The sequence below is a fragment of the Diadema setosum genome, chromosome 9, assembly GCF_964275005.1.
Source record: "Diadema setosum chromosome 9, eeDiaSeto1, whole genome shotgun sequence".
Lineage (NCBI taxonomy): Eukaryota > Metazoa > Echinodermata > Echinoidea > Diadematoida > Diadematidae > Diadema > Diadema setosum.
In genome coordinates, this window is record NC_092693.1 from 12,550,666 (window position 1) to 12,567,062 (window position 16,397).

A 16,397-nucleotide genomic window follows, 5' to 3' on the forward strand; every position below is an offset into this window, starting at 1 on the left:
CGAAAGTTCCGTTACGAAATAAAAAATAATGCGAGTCTTTTCGACAACAACACAATTCCGTAAATTTCTATGCGTTTAAACGCAGTTTCTAGTTTCGTAAAAAAATCGCAAGTCTTAATTTCTGCAACGCTCTTGCGTTTTAAATACAGCGTTGCTCGTGATTTGATGGACTTGCATTTGATTTTTAGAGTTGCGTTTAAATGCAATTGAGTTTAAAGTTTCCTATAATTTTCTAGTTTCGTATGATTATGAAATGCAAGTCTTTTCAGCGTTCCGTGTGATTTGATGGACTTGCATTTGATTTTCAGAGTTGCGTTTAACTTTTAATTTTGCTTACGAAATAAAAAATCATGCAAGTCTTTTCAACAATAACACACTTCCGTAGATGTTTAGAGATGTGTTTAAACGCAGTTTCTTATAGTTTCGTACAAAACCGCAAGTCTTTTCTGCAACGCTCTTGCGTTTAAATACAGCGTTACGTGTGATTTCATGGACTTGCATTTGAATTTTAGAGTTGCGTTTAAACACAATTGAGTTTTAAAAAAAAGTTCCCTACAATTTTTCTAGTTTCGTATGATTATGAAACGCAAGTCTTTTCAGCGTTCCGTGTGATTTGATGGACTTGCATTTGATTTTCAGAGTTGCGTTTAATTTTTCAATCTTGCTTACGAAATATAAAAGTAATGCAAGTCTTTTCAACAATAACGCACTTCCGTAGATGTATAGAGATACTTTTAAACGCAGTTTCTAGTTTCGTACGAAAACCGCAACGCTTCTCTGCAACGCTCTTGCGTTTAAATACAGCGTTGCGTGTGATTTGATGGACTTGCATTTGATTTTTAGAGTTGCGTTTAAACGCAATTCAGTTTCAGGTTTGAACAATTATTTTCTAGTTTCTTTTGCTAATCAAACGCAAGTCTTTTCAGCAACGCACTTGCGTTTAAATGCAAAAGTTGCGTGTGATTTTCTACACCTGCACTTGATTTTTTGAGTTGCATTAGGCCTAAATCAGTTGCATTTTAATGAATTTTCTAGAAAGGACCCAGGTTTCTAATACCGCTTCGGAATGATTATAACATTAGAATATTCGGATTACCAAAAACACACATTTCATGTTCGGATAATGAATATCTACTGGGACATATAGGTGTAAAAAATTTGTGCGTTTTGAGAATAACGAGAGGGAGAAAAGGGGGAAAGTGGACTGCCTTGTGTACTACATGTAATACTCCAGTGTAAATGAGTGTATGCCCTTTCTATTCTGGCATACAAGACAATGGACGCATGACGCCTGATCGCACCCGATGCACCTGATCGCACCATTAAGAGCTAAAAATTGAAAACGCTCCTTACCATGGGAGGCCACAGGGGGGGGGGGGGAACCCCTCCCACGCCCTCGCTTGCACCACATTCGCTCGCTAAGATGCCAAGTCATGAAAATCTCACTCATAAAAATTTTCTGAACTTGGCATCCCTGATCTGCACACGTGTGCTTCATGCATTTGAGCAATGCTGGTATTTATGAAATTGTTGTACAGTAGCATGCATACAGTCGTGAAGTATTATAAATGAATGAATGATGAATGCAGCGGTGGCGACCACTGGATGTTGCCAAAGAATAACTGGTACGGCTACATAGCAGAAAAACACGCTGAATTATTGGCTCAGCTACGTCTTGATCGGGTCTGTGGCCGCTATAGACAGGTTAAAATGTACCGCGGGAAACCAAGCGTTAGACAGGTGGTGGCTATACACAGGGTCTTTAACAGGGATTTTCTCTCGGGGGATTTTTCAGTGGTCGCTATAGACAGGAGGCCGCTAAGGCAGGTTTGACTGTAGGTTCGTTGACATAAAAACAAAATAAGGTCCGTTAATATTGTTCTGGATGTTCACTAAAGGGATAGTACAGGCAGTTTCTGTTGAGGTGGGGCTTCAGGTTTCCAACGTTTTTCTATCATGATTTTTTTTTTTAGACAATTACCTGGTAGAAACCTCTCATATATGAAAAAATATATAATTCTTACAGGAATTCAAAGTTTATTTGATGAAAATTGATTTTAAAATGGCTGAGATATTCAAAATAAAGCAATCCCAATAATAGGTGGGACTCACCTTTTATCATTTATTAGGAATCGCTTTATATTACTCTGCTTTTGGATATCTCATCCATTTCAAAAAACAATTTTCATCTTTGAAATTTCAACTTTGAATTGCTCTTAGAATCGTATGCTCTCATTTCAGAGTGGTTTCTAAATATAGCGTAAAAAGTCAAAAGCTGAATCCTCACCTCAGCCAATAATATACCATCCCTTTAATCCGAAAATTGAATATTAAGGTTTGTTGATCCGAAAGTAAAATACGGTTCATTAAATCCTAAAACTGAATTGATGTTTTTTCTCTCTTGATTGTATGACCTCTATTTTTACGTCATGCATGGCTCATCGTGATGATGTGAAAGAGAGAAAGGGTCCCATATGGAGGATGGAGGGGAAAAATACTTTTTTTTTAAATATAGCTACACAGTACGTATTTAACATCTAGTTAATACAGATTATGATTGTATTCCACTTCATCAATAAGTATGTGTATCGTGTGTGTTTGTGTGTGTATTTATAAATGTCTATGCATGCATGTTTATGGGTGTGTGTGTCTTCATTGTGTAATATTTCCTCCTATCTTTGTAATAATAATGGTGCATTCTGTCACTACATATTATTTCATTTTCGGAATGACAAACCTCATTTCATTTTCGAATTACGAAATAACGAAACTTCAAAGTAACGAACTTCACTTCATTATAATTTGGATTAATCATGCATCTTCAGAATATGAACCTAATTCCTTTTCAGAATTACAAACCTTTGGAATAATGAACCTTTGGAATTACAAAATGTAACCCTTGACCTACTGACTTCTACTTGTGACCTTTTAGCACAAAACCAAGAAAACAAATGTTGCCATGTAAGATACAATTAAGGTCCAAAAGATTCTCAGCTTTCAAGTAATATTAAACTCACCACATTTGATGTTCCTATCTCATAAAACAGAAAAAGATATGATGGAAATTAATCTGTTTTAAGAAAGGGAGAAGGGTCAAAAGTTGAAGGTCTATTCAAGTGCACTCATGAATCACCATTTATTGTGTGAAGACAAAAAGGGTAATGATTATTTGTTTTAAAAAAAATGTTTCAAATATACTGTGAAATTCATACTTCTGCACATGTCAAGTAAGTCAAAATGGGATAACCAACTTGCAACCCCCTCCCCCTCAACGCGTTGAGAAACATCAATTTAAAATGCCATTCAAAGGGCATTTTGAAACATGTTCAGACCACGATCACCTTTCTGTGAGTAGATAAACGCAGTGCCGTCTTGAAATGCGTTTATATCTCAACTCCAAGCTGTTTCTGGTTGTGTCTTCTACCCATTATTTGTGTGTGAATGATGAGGCACGTTTGATGGGTACACAGTTGACCTTAACTTCCTGGGTCGAACCGCGCAAAGCAGCTGCACAGTGACAATACTCAAATTGCGACGTACTGCATGATGGCTAGATAATCTGGCTTAATCAGCCAGATTTAACCTAGACACATTTCAGACCTGAAAACTCTACGTATGGGTAATTCCATGAAGTTGGGGCACAAAGTGTTACATTTTAGCATAAATCAATACTAATTATGCTATACATATATTCTTTATAGGCTTTACATTTGTATTGAGACCATACATTTTCCTGGAAATTTTGTGCCATTCAGACTCAATTTTGATGAAGTTATTTTTAAAAAATGTAACGGTGTCCTGTAGCATCGTGACGTGTCCATGTAGCATCGTGATGGTTAAAATCTGGTCCTAAAAGACAAATTAATGCAATTAGCTTGACCAAAATTTGATACAATATGCATAATTAGTAGATTAGTCAGATAGCTAAATATCTTAACTCTATTTTCCACAGTTTTACTTTTACAAGAAAATTACACAATGTGTCACTATGCTACACGGTGTCCACCAAATGTAACAAAAAAGGACACCGCGTAGCATCGTGATACATTTTGTAATTTTCTTTTAAAATTAAAACTGTGAACAGGAAATTTTAGATATTTAGCTATCTGACTAATCTAGTAAATATGCATATTGCATCAAATTTTGGTCAAGCTAATTGCCATAATTTGTCTCTTAGGACCAAATGTTAAAATTTCACGATGCTACATGGACACGTCACGATGCTACAGGACACCGTTACATATTGTTTAATAACTTCATCAAAACTGAGTCTGAATGGCACAAAATTTCTAGGAAAATGTGTGGCCTCAATGCAAATGTAAAGCCTACAAACAATAAATGTATAGCATAATTAATATTGAGTTATGCTGAAATGTATTTTTCAAATATCACGATGCTACATGGACACTGCCCCAACTTCATGGAATTACCCGTATGCAACTTTACAACTGTAAATATGCATGATCAAAGACCTAAAATAAGTAATATATACAAACAAATATCAAAGTTTTTCCCCTAAAGTTCGGCATTTCATTGTGCAGGAATGTATCTGGCTGTATTAGATATTGTCTGTGAACAAGATAGAGCTAGAAAAGAAAACACTGACTCTAATTCTAGATTTGTGTAGAGTACCGGTAAATGAAATTCTGGCTGACTTACATGGAAATAAATGTACCATCTTATTCAGAGCTTCAACAACAAATTATTTATTGTACGTACCATCTTCAAGGCACTCAAAATTCTTACATTCATAAGAGACCTCCAAAAACTTTCTGTCGCCCCGACATGGGTCCCCGAAGACTTGATTTCCAGCGACCACTTGGCACATCTGATTGCCCCGGCAGGTTGCTCGAACTACATCAACAGAGGTTGCTGCATGACACGCTGTGCTATGTGACGGCACACTCGAGCAGCTATCTAGCTCTTCCGGCCAACCTGCATTGCCCCAGTGCCCGTAACTGGCAGAAATGGCGTCTATGTATTGATCACTTTCACACTCCACATTTAAAGTTGCATTTTCGCAGGCATACATGGTTTCTGGACAAGAAGAAAATAGGAGATATTCCATAAGTATGGAAATGTCTAGAAAAAGCCATAAACCTCAGAATATTGTTTAATATAAGAATGCGTACAATGTTCTGAGCATTTTATCATAGTCACTTTGAATTCCTATAATCACAATAAATGTATTTCAGCTACACCACACTATCTGACCATGTTCAGGTGTATGACTATAAATCACAGATATCACTAAATCAGCATTTCAAACAACTCATGACACAAAAAGAGACAAATGATTAAATTTTTAAGTTACATTTTCTTTGTGTAGGTCACTTATTGACATATGAGATCCTGAATGCAACATTTTGGGAGTCTTTTTGCTTCGTTGCATTCATTTATTACGGCACAGCAACAGGATCGAGCCAAAGGCTGTTTTTCAACATGTCCATGCACAGAAAAAAACCCCCAGAAAATACAATACCAAAAAGATGAGAAGAAAAAAATTAATTAGATACAACAGATAATGAATTCACAAACTGGTGAATATGGTGAATTACAAAATACAATATAATTCAAAAATGAAAGAATAAAATAATTCATACAGTCATAAAATTAGAAAAAAAAAATGCTTACCTTCAGCTACCAAATATTAATACGAAGTAATGGTTTATGGAGTAAATTGTGTTAACAACTTCATACAATCTGTATTTTGGTTCTGGATTAAAATCAGTTCATAAATCATTCCACAGGTTTTCTTTGTAATAGACTCAAACTATTCTTCTTAAAACATCTTTTTTTTTTCTTTTTTCTTTTTAAACTGAGGTAATCAAAGGACATGTAAACTGTTTCTGAAGTGATATGGGCATAATTTACCATTTGCAGATAAAACAAAAAACCAGCATTAGTGCTTTAAAATAGTTCTAAAATGTGAGTCAGGGATAGAAACAACCACTGTAAAAATCTGAATCCGTATAATCGATGTTAAGCGTTGTTAAATGCACAAAATGTGAACAATAGTTACACTGTATGATAAGAATATTTCTGGATTAAACCGTCCAGGCGCGGCGCTAGGGTGCAATTAACTCGCCAAAAGCTTATGACCTCGAAGCCTCAGTTGCAAAAAGTAGACAGCTTGTGTGCGTAAAACCGCTGGGGAAGTGTTGCAGGACAATCGCAATATCTCACCTCAAAGCCATCAAATGATTAAATCTGTACAGCAAACTGAAGAAGAAACTATTCTCTAACTCGTAATGTTAGTTATTTGGGGTTTTATTGAGGATAAACGTGTGAAAATAATGTCGAAACTTAGCTTCCAAAACAGAAAATTTGGTCTCAAAACAAGTGTTATTTTCTCACATTTTCCTTCATTGCACAAAAATGAAACTTCGGTATATGACTTATGGTAGTATATCCATGCTGCTCTCCAAATATCTTTTCTGTATCATTTGGCGCACAGCTATGTCTGGAAAAAATCGAGATCACTGTCACTTGTGACCCACGTAAAATCCATGGCGTAAGGAATACGCAGTCCGATGTATTGGTTTTTGTGCTGCTTGAAACAGTTGAAGCACAAAGCAGGGTTCCTCTCTTGCCCACTCACCACCCTGCTGACCGAAAATCGACCTCTGTCGCATTGCGCCGAGCCTGACACCGCTGATTGGCTAAGCGTGCACTCACCAGTAGAAAACGCATGCGCAGGAGGATGATCTAGTTGTGCATGTCCAGTATCTTCTCTTAAAGTTGGTTGTCTTTTTGCTCTTATTTTCACCTAACTACTAATTGCACAAACACGAGACTTCGCAGTTAGTGAGTCTGGAGTATACAGACTAGTAATATGTTGATCAAATGCATATTCATGCAGGCGCAGACTTGTGTCGGGAAAAAATCGTAACCCTTTCCCACAGTCGACTCAAGCAGAAAAATACGCATATCTCGAAAGATACATCAGCGTTTTCGCCCAAAAATCATATGAAGGATGATATATTCATATATGATATATGTGTGAACTTTCAAGGGATTTGGTGGTAAAATAAGGGAGATACGAGGAGGTGAACTTTCGAGATTTTTTGTCCTTCCCTCCGCACAGCGCTTCGATGACCGTTAAGAATTCAAAAGCTTTGGCCTCTTATCAGTGAGTTAATTGCACCGTAGCACCGGGGCTGCGTCTACAGTTACGGTTTATTGAGAAAGACACTGATATCTTCTTATATTTCATGTTTTATGGTGAAAATCTTACATGGTTGGATGTTTTGTGACACAGTAGACCAACACATATGCATCAAAGGTGATATCTTGAACATTTTTGAAATCACTGCTCCCAAAGGTAAACGGGACCTTCAAGCTCAAGTTTACTAATGAGATAGGGTCTACTCACCGATATTCCATACACCAAACATAAGGTGTGCTCTGCTCTTCTTTGTTTTAACATATCAAGTGAAAATGAATAAAAACAAGGAAAAGTAGAAATTACGCGGTGCGTAATATATGTCCCCGCCGGAAGTAGCATTTTGTAGCAAAATGTGCAATACAGGTAAAAAATCAAGGTCAAAGGTCAAAGAAGTCAAAGGTCAAAATTCTGTGTAAAAGTTTTGAAGCCCTCACCTAGTGCCATCACATAAAGCAAACGGAATCGAAATCAGGTTAGAAATGGCGAAGGAGTAGCATTTTGTAGCCAATGTACAATACAGGTAAAAAATCAAGGTCAAAGGTCAAGAAGGCAAAGGTCAAAATTCTGTGTAAAGTGTTGAAGCCCTCACCTAGTGCCATCACATAAAGCAAACGGAATCAAAATCGGGTTAGAAATGGCGAAGGAGTAGCATTTTGTAGCCAATGTACAATACAGGTCAAAAATCAAGGTCAAAGGTCCAAGAAGGCAAAGGTTAAAATTCTGTGTAAAAGTTTTGAAGCCCTCACCTAGTGCCATTACATAAAGCAAACAGAATCGAAATCGGGTTAGAAATGGCGAAGGAGTAGCATTTTGTAGCAAAATGTACAATATAGGTAAAAAATCAAGGTCAAAGGTCAAAGAAGGCAAAGGTCAAAATTCTGTGTAGAAGGTTTGAAGCCCTCACCTAGTGCCATCACACAAAGCAAACAGAATCGAAATCGGGTTAGAAATGGCGAAGGAGTAGCATTTTGTAGCAAAATGTACAATATAGGTCAAAAATCAAGGTCAAAAATCAAGGTCAAAGGTCAAAGAAGTCAAAGGTCAAAATTCTGTGTAGAAGTTTTGAAGCCCTCACCTAGTGCCATCACATAAAGCAAACGGAATCGAAATCGGGTTAGAAATGGTGAAGGAGTAGCATTTTGTAGCAAAATGTACAATATAGGTCAAAGGTCAAGGTCACAACTGAAATTCTGTGTAGAAGTTTCAAAGCTCCCATGTAGTGCTATCATATAAAGCAAACAGAATCAAAATTGGCTCATAAATGACAGAGAAGTAGCAAATTTGACATTTTGATCACACACGGACGCACACACGGACGGACGCACGGACGGACGGACGGACGCACGGACGGACGCACGGACACACACACGTACGGAGCCCGTTTCATAGTCCCCTGCTCGAACTCGTTCCGCGGGGACAAAAATGAGGCGAGTTAAATACCTATTTTAAATGCCAAAAACAGTCTTGAGCAATCTGTTCTGTAAGATTTGCAGCTTTGGAATATTCTTTTTCCTTATGTTATTCTAGATTACACCACAATAATCTAGTTTACTTTGTGCTACTATACTGTCTGACAATAAAAGCACTGCTGTTTCTTCTGAAAGACAATGCATTACATTACATTTTAAAAAACTATAAATTTCTCATCAACTTTAATACCAACATCTGTATCCCAACTGAGACAGCTAAAAATGAATACAATGAGGTATTTACACATACTAACCTGATCTATATTCAGGGGCGGAGGCCAGGGGGCGCTTGCACCCACCCCCTTTTTTTTTTCTTTTGTTTCAACCAAAAATAAAGGGGGGGGGGGGGGGCTTGTGCCCGGTGAGGTCCTCCCTGGATCCGCCACGTGCTGTATATTTGTGTTATCAATATAAAGATTAAGCATCTTGCCTTTTATTCTCATTTGCGACCAAATCAACATACCTACTTGTATATTTCTTCACATTTACAGCAAGGTGATTACATGAAAACCATTCTGAAATATTCTGTAAATCCCTATTCAATTTAGCTTCAATGTCCACAGGACATGTGTCACCATGGCAATTGTAAATTGAATAATGACATTAGATAAATGATACTCAATTACAAATAATGGCACTGTTAGCATTTCATTGGAAAAAAAAATGCAAAAACAACACATTCTTTGGGCTCTCTAATGCTCGAAAGGTATTTCAAAGTTTGAGTGTTGAAAGTGAACAGTAAGTTACTAGTAAGTAGCACATGAAGTTGATTGTACGTAACTTAACAAATTTGAATTTCTTGTTGAGTGTTTCTGAACAGAAACATTGTGATAAAGATGTTGGCAAAACATTTATAATCAGTTATGAATATAAAGTCAAACAGTGTCTAAGGTTGATCAATCTTCAAGATTTGCTTGTACAAAAAGGATTCATGTGATGAAAAAAAAAAAAAAATATGGCATGCACATCAAGAATTTTTCTCTGACATTGGTTTGACAGTATTTTGGCCATTATTATTGACCACAGCTCACACACCAATATTAAGTTGCTTTAGTCTAATTGCTTAAATGAAACCTCTGCTAGTTCACCATCTGTTCACACAACTGTTCACACATGATGGAGGTTCATTCAATTGCTAAAACTAGGAACTTACTCTACCCTATCAGTATGTACTGATACTGATAGTCTACTGATTTTTTTTTTTTGATTTTTTTTTTGCCGGTAACAAAATAATTTCCTTTTGTTAATCATAAACTCCATGATGAGGAACTGAAAATGGGGTATCTCTGATATAATACATTGTATGTACATGTACATACTCATGCAAATATTGTGGCCAGGATAAAATAAAGATAAAAATTCATGTTGAATGATATGAAGCACTTAGATCAAGAAATAATACACAGAATAAGAATACTAGCTGGCACCCAACATTCTAAACATTCTCAAAATGAGTTGTTTTATCCAATAAAGGTCTGGGGGAGTTTTGCTGTAGAAGTCATCTTCTCAATGTTAGGCTACGGTCACAACCCCCAAAATCAGCCTGCTCGGCGACCGGTCGGCGAGTTTTTAGACAAAACCGGTCGGACAACGACCGGTGATCGACCAGTGACCGACCAGCTAAAACTTCAGCGGCGACCGACCGATGCCCTAAAAATCAGAGGCGCCTAGGCGCCTCTGATTTTTAGGGCATCGGCGCCTCTGATTTTTAGGGCATCGGTCGGTCGCCGCTGAAGTTTTAATGCGGAGTTAAAATTTCAGCGGCGACCGACCAGTTTTCACTGGCTGCCCAAAATACGCTTGGTGTCCAAGCGGGAACCGCCCAGGCACTGACCTAATCGAGCGGTCGCTGCCGAGCACTTTTAGGGAGCAAAAATAATAGAGACAAAAATGACAACAGCACAGAAGAAAACCAAGAGAATAGATCGAGCGGTCGCCGTCAAGCAATTTAGGGACTAAAAATGTTAAGATAACAAGAGACCCGCGGGTCTAGCGCTCACCTGAGTATCGCAAGTTCACCTTTCACGCAGTCACTAATCTAAATTATTCACAGCTCTACCAAAATTTGACCAGGCATTCTCAAGTAGAAGATGAAACTGTACAATAAGGGCCCAAATTCTTTAAGATTCCTTAATTTGGGGGGATTGGGGGCCCCTGGGACCCTCTGGGTGGGGCATGGTGCCCATTTTGATAAATTGAGATCCTGACCCCATAGGGATGCTACCTGCCAATTTTGACGAAAATACATCATGAGCCGGTTTTCAGGAAGAAGACGAAAATGTACAATTCAGGTCCCCATTTGGACCTTCCCAACCAACCCCCCCCCCCTGCCCCAAAGAGGGGTTCCCCTTGATCTCCTATGAACAAACTTGAAAATACAGTCATTAATGTACTCACTCATAGTATTATCTTACCTCTATAACTTCTGATTCTAGAGAAGATTTTTAAAGATTCCTTCATTTTGGGGGTTTGGGGCCCCCCTGGGGGCCCCCTGGGTGGGGAATGGTGCCCATTTTAAGAAATTGAGATCCTAACCCCTAGGGATGCTACCTGCCAAGTTTGGTGAAAATGGGTCATGGGGTTCTCAAGAAGAAGATAAAAATGTACAATTTAGGCCCCATTAGGACCCCTCCTCACCCCCCTCCCCTGGGTCCCAAGGGGGGCACCCCTGATTCTGCCATGAACAAACTTGAAACTACAGTCATCAATGCACAAACTCATAGTATTAACTTAGCTCTATCACTTCTGGTTCTGGAGAAGAAGATTTTTACAGATTCCTTAATTTTGGGGCATTTGGGCCCCCTGGGGGTCCCCTGGGTGGGTCATGGTGCCCATTTTAACAAATTGAGTTCCTAACCCCCTAGGGATGCTACCTGCCAAGTTTGGTGAAAATGGGTCATGGGGTTCTCAAGAAGAAGATGAAAATGTAAAAAGTTTACGCACGACGCACGACGCACGCCGGACGAAGGGCGATCGCAATAGCTTACTTGAGCCTTTGGCTCAGGTGAGCTAAAAATGGCAGAAGCACTGAAGGAAACCAGGGACTAGATGATGGGGGAGAGAAGCCAGGGCAATGTGGAAGAAGCAGGGGGGGGGGGAGGGATAGAAGCAAGGAAACCCCACCAACATCTCAGCATCTCAACATTGGCAACCAACATGAGGAACATGGAAGACAGGGATAACCACTTTGAGCAAAAGAGATGAAAGCTAAAAGTTAGTGTCGATATGTTGACGTAGGAAAACATGGTTTTGTTACCTTATCATTCATTAGAGGCCTATTGATTAAAGAAGAAATGAATGACAAGAGATGGGGAAAATTAAAATATGGAATTAAATAGGAATACAAAAATACTGTAAAATATAGAACCAAACAGGATATTTTGGAAAATTCTAATCTATTCTAATCTTTGTTCAATCTTGGGTGTTCCTCCCTTTTGTTTTATTTCCTAATTTCTAGTTATCTGTGGTATCACATAACTGAGGTTTGTTAGTTGATAATTTAACTCTTAGATCTTTAGCCTCGGGTTTTATCTTAATTAATTAATTAACACATCACAAATCACATTAACATTAACAAACACAGGTAGCTCGTAAAAAATTTTCGTCAGAGACCGGCGGGCAACCGCCAGTACGCCTACGGGTCACCGGTAGATGACCTATCGATCACCCGTTGGTCGCTGAGGGATTTCGTAAAAATCGGTCGGTGGCCGTTGGGATATCGTCCAGTTGCCGATGGGGCATCGCTCGGTGACTGCTCGGACTCTGCGCGTTGCAGATCCCCATATTTCGCCGAAATTTACTGAAAATCAATCGGCGACCGACAGGAAATCGACAGGGCACTGCTCGGTCATCACTAGGGTTTTACAGCCTGCTCAACATCTCCAAGAACTGCTGAGCGGTGCCAAAATTTCAGCAGCGACCAAGCAGGCTACAAATCCGTCGGTCGCCGCTCTGAGTTGTGACCGTAGCCTTATCACCGAATTGTAAACACTAACACCTCTAAATTTAAATACACATCTTACTTTGAGAAATATTAAATGGAACTGTTTAATGTTATCAAATCTGAACAAAGTAAATAGTTAATACTCTCTCTCAAAAAAAAAAATGATTTGTGAAAGAAATTTGCACTATTTTGTTGCCAATTTGGGAATCAGGTAATACTGTACTGTAATGAACCAAAACCTTCTCAAGCTTCTGCGTATGAAACATGCATTTACTGATAACCAAAGACGCAAATAACTATTAACAGTGGCAGAAAATTCTTACTAGACTCCTTAGTAGTAGGTATGACACACTAATGATTTATATGAATAGACAGTCTAGTTAAAAGTTATGGTATGAAAAGATGCAGTATACAAGTTACAACACCACAGAAATATGGTTACTGGGACTTGCTAGGAATGGGATATGTTTGATTAGTACTGTAAAACCAGAAGAAAAATTGCATACATTTTAATTTTGTGATAGCCAAGATTTGCACTCTAATATTTGAACTCTAAAATTTTTGTCTACACATCTATGTATTGCAAATGCCAGTTGCAAAAACTTCATGCTGCAAATATTTCTGCTTTACAGTAAACATAGCTCCTCAGCGACTCCAAGTTCATAGGTCTTACAGAAATGCATATGGTTGGTATTATTGGATTTCTCTGTGAGATGATCAACAGTGCACTACTAAACATGATAGATACTAGTCTAGATCCCAGAACTCCGCCCTGATCACGGCTAGATACGGTAACGCCTAGTAGATCTACTAGATTCGTAATTTTAACTCATATAACATTAATATTCAATAATGCCTAACATTGAAGGAGGCAGGGCCAGCCTTTCCATTCTATAGTTTCACCCAACATTCAACAGGTAGGGGTCTATGACTAACGTTAATCAAAACAGACCCCACAACTACGCAGTGAAATATTTAGCAGGATATGAATGTAATTTACCTTTTCCCTAGTGAGAAACTTCTGGAATGGCACAAGTTTAAGTTGTAGATTTTCAGGACAGTACTACTAACAATGAGGTCTAACATTAGCTGCATCACATGTAGGATCTACATCTTCAGAAGATTGTAACATAGCAAGGTTAGTACAGGTTCAGTGTCACATGTGACTATCCGCTGTACTGATGTCACATGACTATATTTCCATGACAGTAACACTGTTACTAACACACTCATAGCAGGTAGACTGTTGTGGAGTGGTTATAATTTCTTGTCTAACGCGTGTTAGATCTAGATCTGTGGTAGTGTTAGTAACGTTAGTACTAGGGACTGTACAGTAACTGGTTGTGCTCGAGGTGGGGTGTTTTGAACATTCCTAAGTCAGAAAATGAGAAACCTCTTATGAAATATGAAAGAGCATGTAATTTTAAGGATTAAATGTTTATTTGATGAAAATTAGGTTTCAAATGGCTGAGATATCAAAAAAGTGATAATAAAAGGCGATAGGCCATGCCTTTTTATCAGGATCTCTTTGTTTCACCTTGTTTTTGGATATCTCGGCCATTTCAAAACCAAGTTCCATCAAATAAACTTTTGATAGGCCTACTCCTTAGAACTGCATGTTCTTTGACATCTCATAGTGTTTAGAGGTCACAGGTTAGTGATAGGTTAGAAGCACAAGAACGTAGAAGTCAGAACTTTGCAGGCCAGGGCCCCGTGGCGTTGCTAGAAACTTTGCGTTTAAACGCAACTTGCAACTGATTGTCACTGGCCAATCAAAATCATTGTTGCATGCATGTCTTCTTAATAGGGCAGACCCTGAGCCAATCAGAATGGTTGTTTCAAAATTAGCAATGATTATTTGCAATTGATTGCAACTTTCTTGCAACGGGGCCCAGGGCCAATATAGATTCAACTAGGCCCCTAAGCCAGGGCCGGCCTAACGTTGCTAGGCCTTTACATGAAGCTAATTCACGAATTAATGTTACATGAATACAAACTTGTAAAAATTACAACTAACAGTTAGGTTCTATCCAACAAGAGAAAACTCTAGGTAAAACCTACCTGATGCTACACTAGCAGCCAATAGAAAGATCAGCAGCAGCATTGCTGCCAGCGCGGCCATAGTCAAAAGTCGGCAAAACTGTGAGTAGACCTAACGTTAGTGTGAAGTCCTGTGTCTTGCAGTATTGTAAAGGGCTTGTTAAATCCCCGATACACGCCCATCTGACGTCTTGACGACACGTCCCGCGAGTTCCCCATGCATGACTCTCTACGTGCAGCGCAGTGGTGTGACTGTGGTGTTGTTGCGTTGCCTGTCAACTGTGGGTAGGCCTACAGGTAACAGATATAACCGACCCTCCCACTGAAGTCCGATTGGTAATGAAGCTCTAATCTAATTGTAAAGCAAGATGGGTGCAAGTTTAGGGGCCAAGGTCCCTGTAACTCTTTGCTTTAGTCGTCGGCGTCGACAGCTCACAGCCGACGTCCTCGATCCGTTTACTCCACTTTACCGCGCATCAACATGCGAGAGGCCGGCCTAACGTTAGCTATCCTGCTACTAGCATGGCTATTATTATAACTCTGTTAGACGTGTCGTAGATCTTGATTACTGTATTGTAAAAGACTTGATAGCGCGCGTAGTACCCGGCCGTTGCATGTACTGTATAGTGTGTCGGAGGGACACCATGCACATACAGTACTTAGCTAGCTATGCATCGCCGGCGGCGCACAGCGCGCCTGTGGTACGTACGGTCTCGATCGCTGTCGCAATCGGTCATAGAGGTGCACCCATTCCATTCATCAGCCACCGGCACCTCTATTGTCCGCTAAACACAACTGTGCATTGGGATCCGGCGGAGTACATGTACTGAACTCTACTCTCGTCGAGTTCAGTGGCAGAAGTAGGTCAAGGTCAACGCAAAAGATTGATTCATGCGCGCTCCCGGATGCGTTTTTTTTTTTTTTTGTTTGTTTGTTTGTTTTTTTTTTTTAAAGACGGCACAGATTGGGGCATGGCGCGTGTTAAACCTATGGGAAAAACGTTGGGTTAGGGTTTTTGGTTAGGGTTAGGGTTAGGGTTTGATGGTTAGGGTTAGGATTAGGATTATTAGGGTTAGGTTTAGGGATAGGGTCCCCAATAGATTTGGGGTCCCCAATCTGCGCCGTCTAAAAAAAACACGCCTCCCGGATCCCCGATACTAAACCTTTTTGAGGCTTTAGGAGTCTGGTGGGTGCCAAATTTGGGGGGCCTACCGCGAGGTAATCTTGTTTAACTGTCTGCCCAATTTTAAAAAATCATAGTTTTGCCCATTTTGAAGGTGCTGAGTTCGAATTTGTACAATGCAACTCTTGCATCATTGAGGATATGAGATATTCAAGACGGCCAGCAATAATAGGTCTAGTAGGCTATGGCCGAAAATGAAATTTATATAGATTCTAGAATCTATTTCCGTATAATTTCCGTATAAATGCCCCCCCCCCCCAAAAAAAAAAGGGGTATTTAACATATTTTCAGGTTCCTAAATCCGAATCTGGATGATGAAACTCTTGCATCCTAAAGAATTTTGAGATATTCAAGATGGATGCCAACATGTTTTATGATATTCATTTTGATACAACTCAAACAACAGGGGAAAGGGGAGTGGCCATAGCTAATTCCTGTACAAATGGCGAGTGGTGATGCCTCAGGGGGTCCCTACGGTGCGTACCTGCCGAGAAGAGTAAGTGTACTAAAATGAGCGCTAGACCTGTAGGTCTATTTTGCTGTTGTTTTACCCCTATCTGACCTTGTTCCACCTCAATGAAATAATGCAGATGT

General features: G+C 39.2%; 1 protein-coding gene across 1 annotated transcript in view; it reads right to left on the reverse strand.

Moving 5' to 3' along the window:
- The window catches only part of LOC140233046 (polycystin-1-like protein 2), a 72,176-nt gene extending 67,186 nt beyond the window's left edge, over window positions 1-4,990 (reverse strand). The window contains exon 1 of the mRNA XM_072313155.1: window positions 4,747-4,990. Coding sequence (XP_072169256.1) covers window positions 4,747-4,828 — 82 coding nt within the window. The 5' untranslated portion in view covers window positions 4,829-4,990. The remainder of the gene's footprint in view (window positions 1-4,746) is intronic.
- Window positions 4,991-16,397: the final 11,407 nt, after the last annotated feature.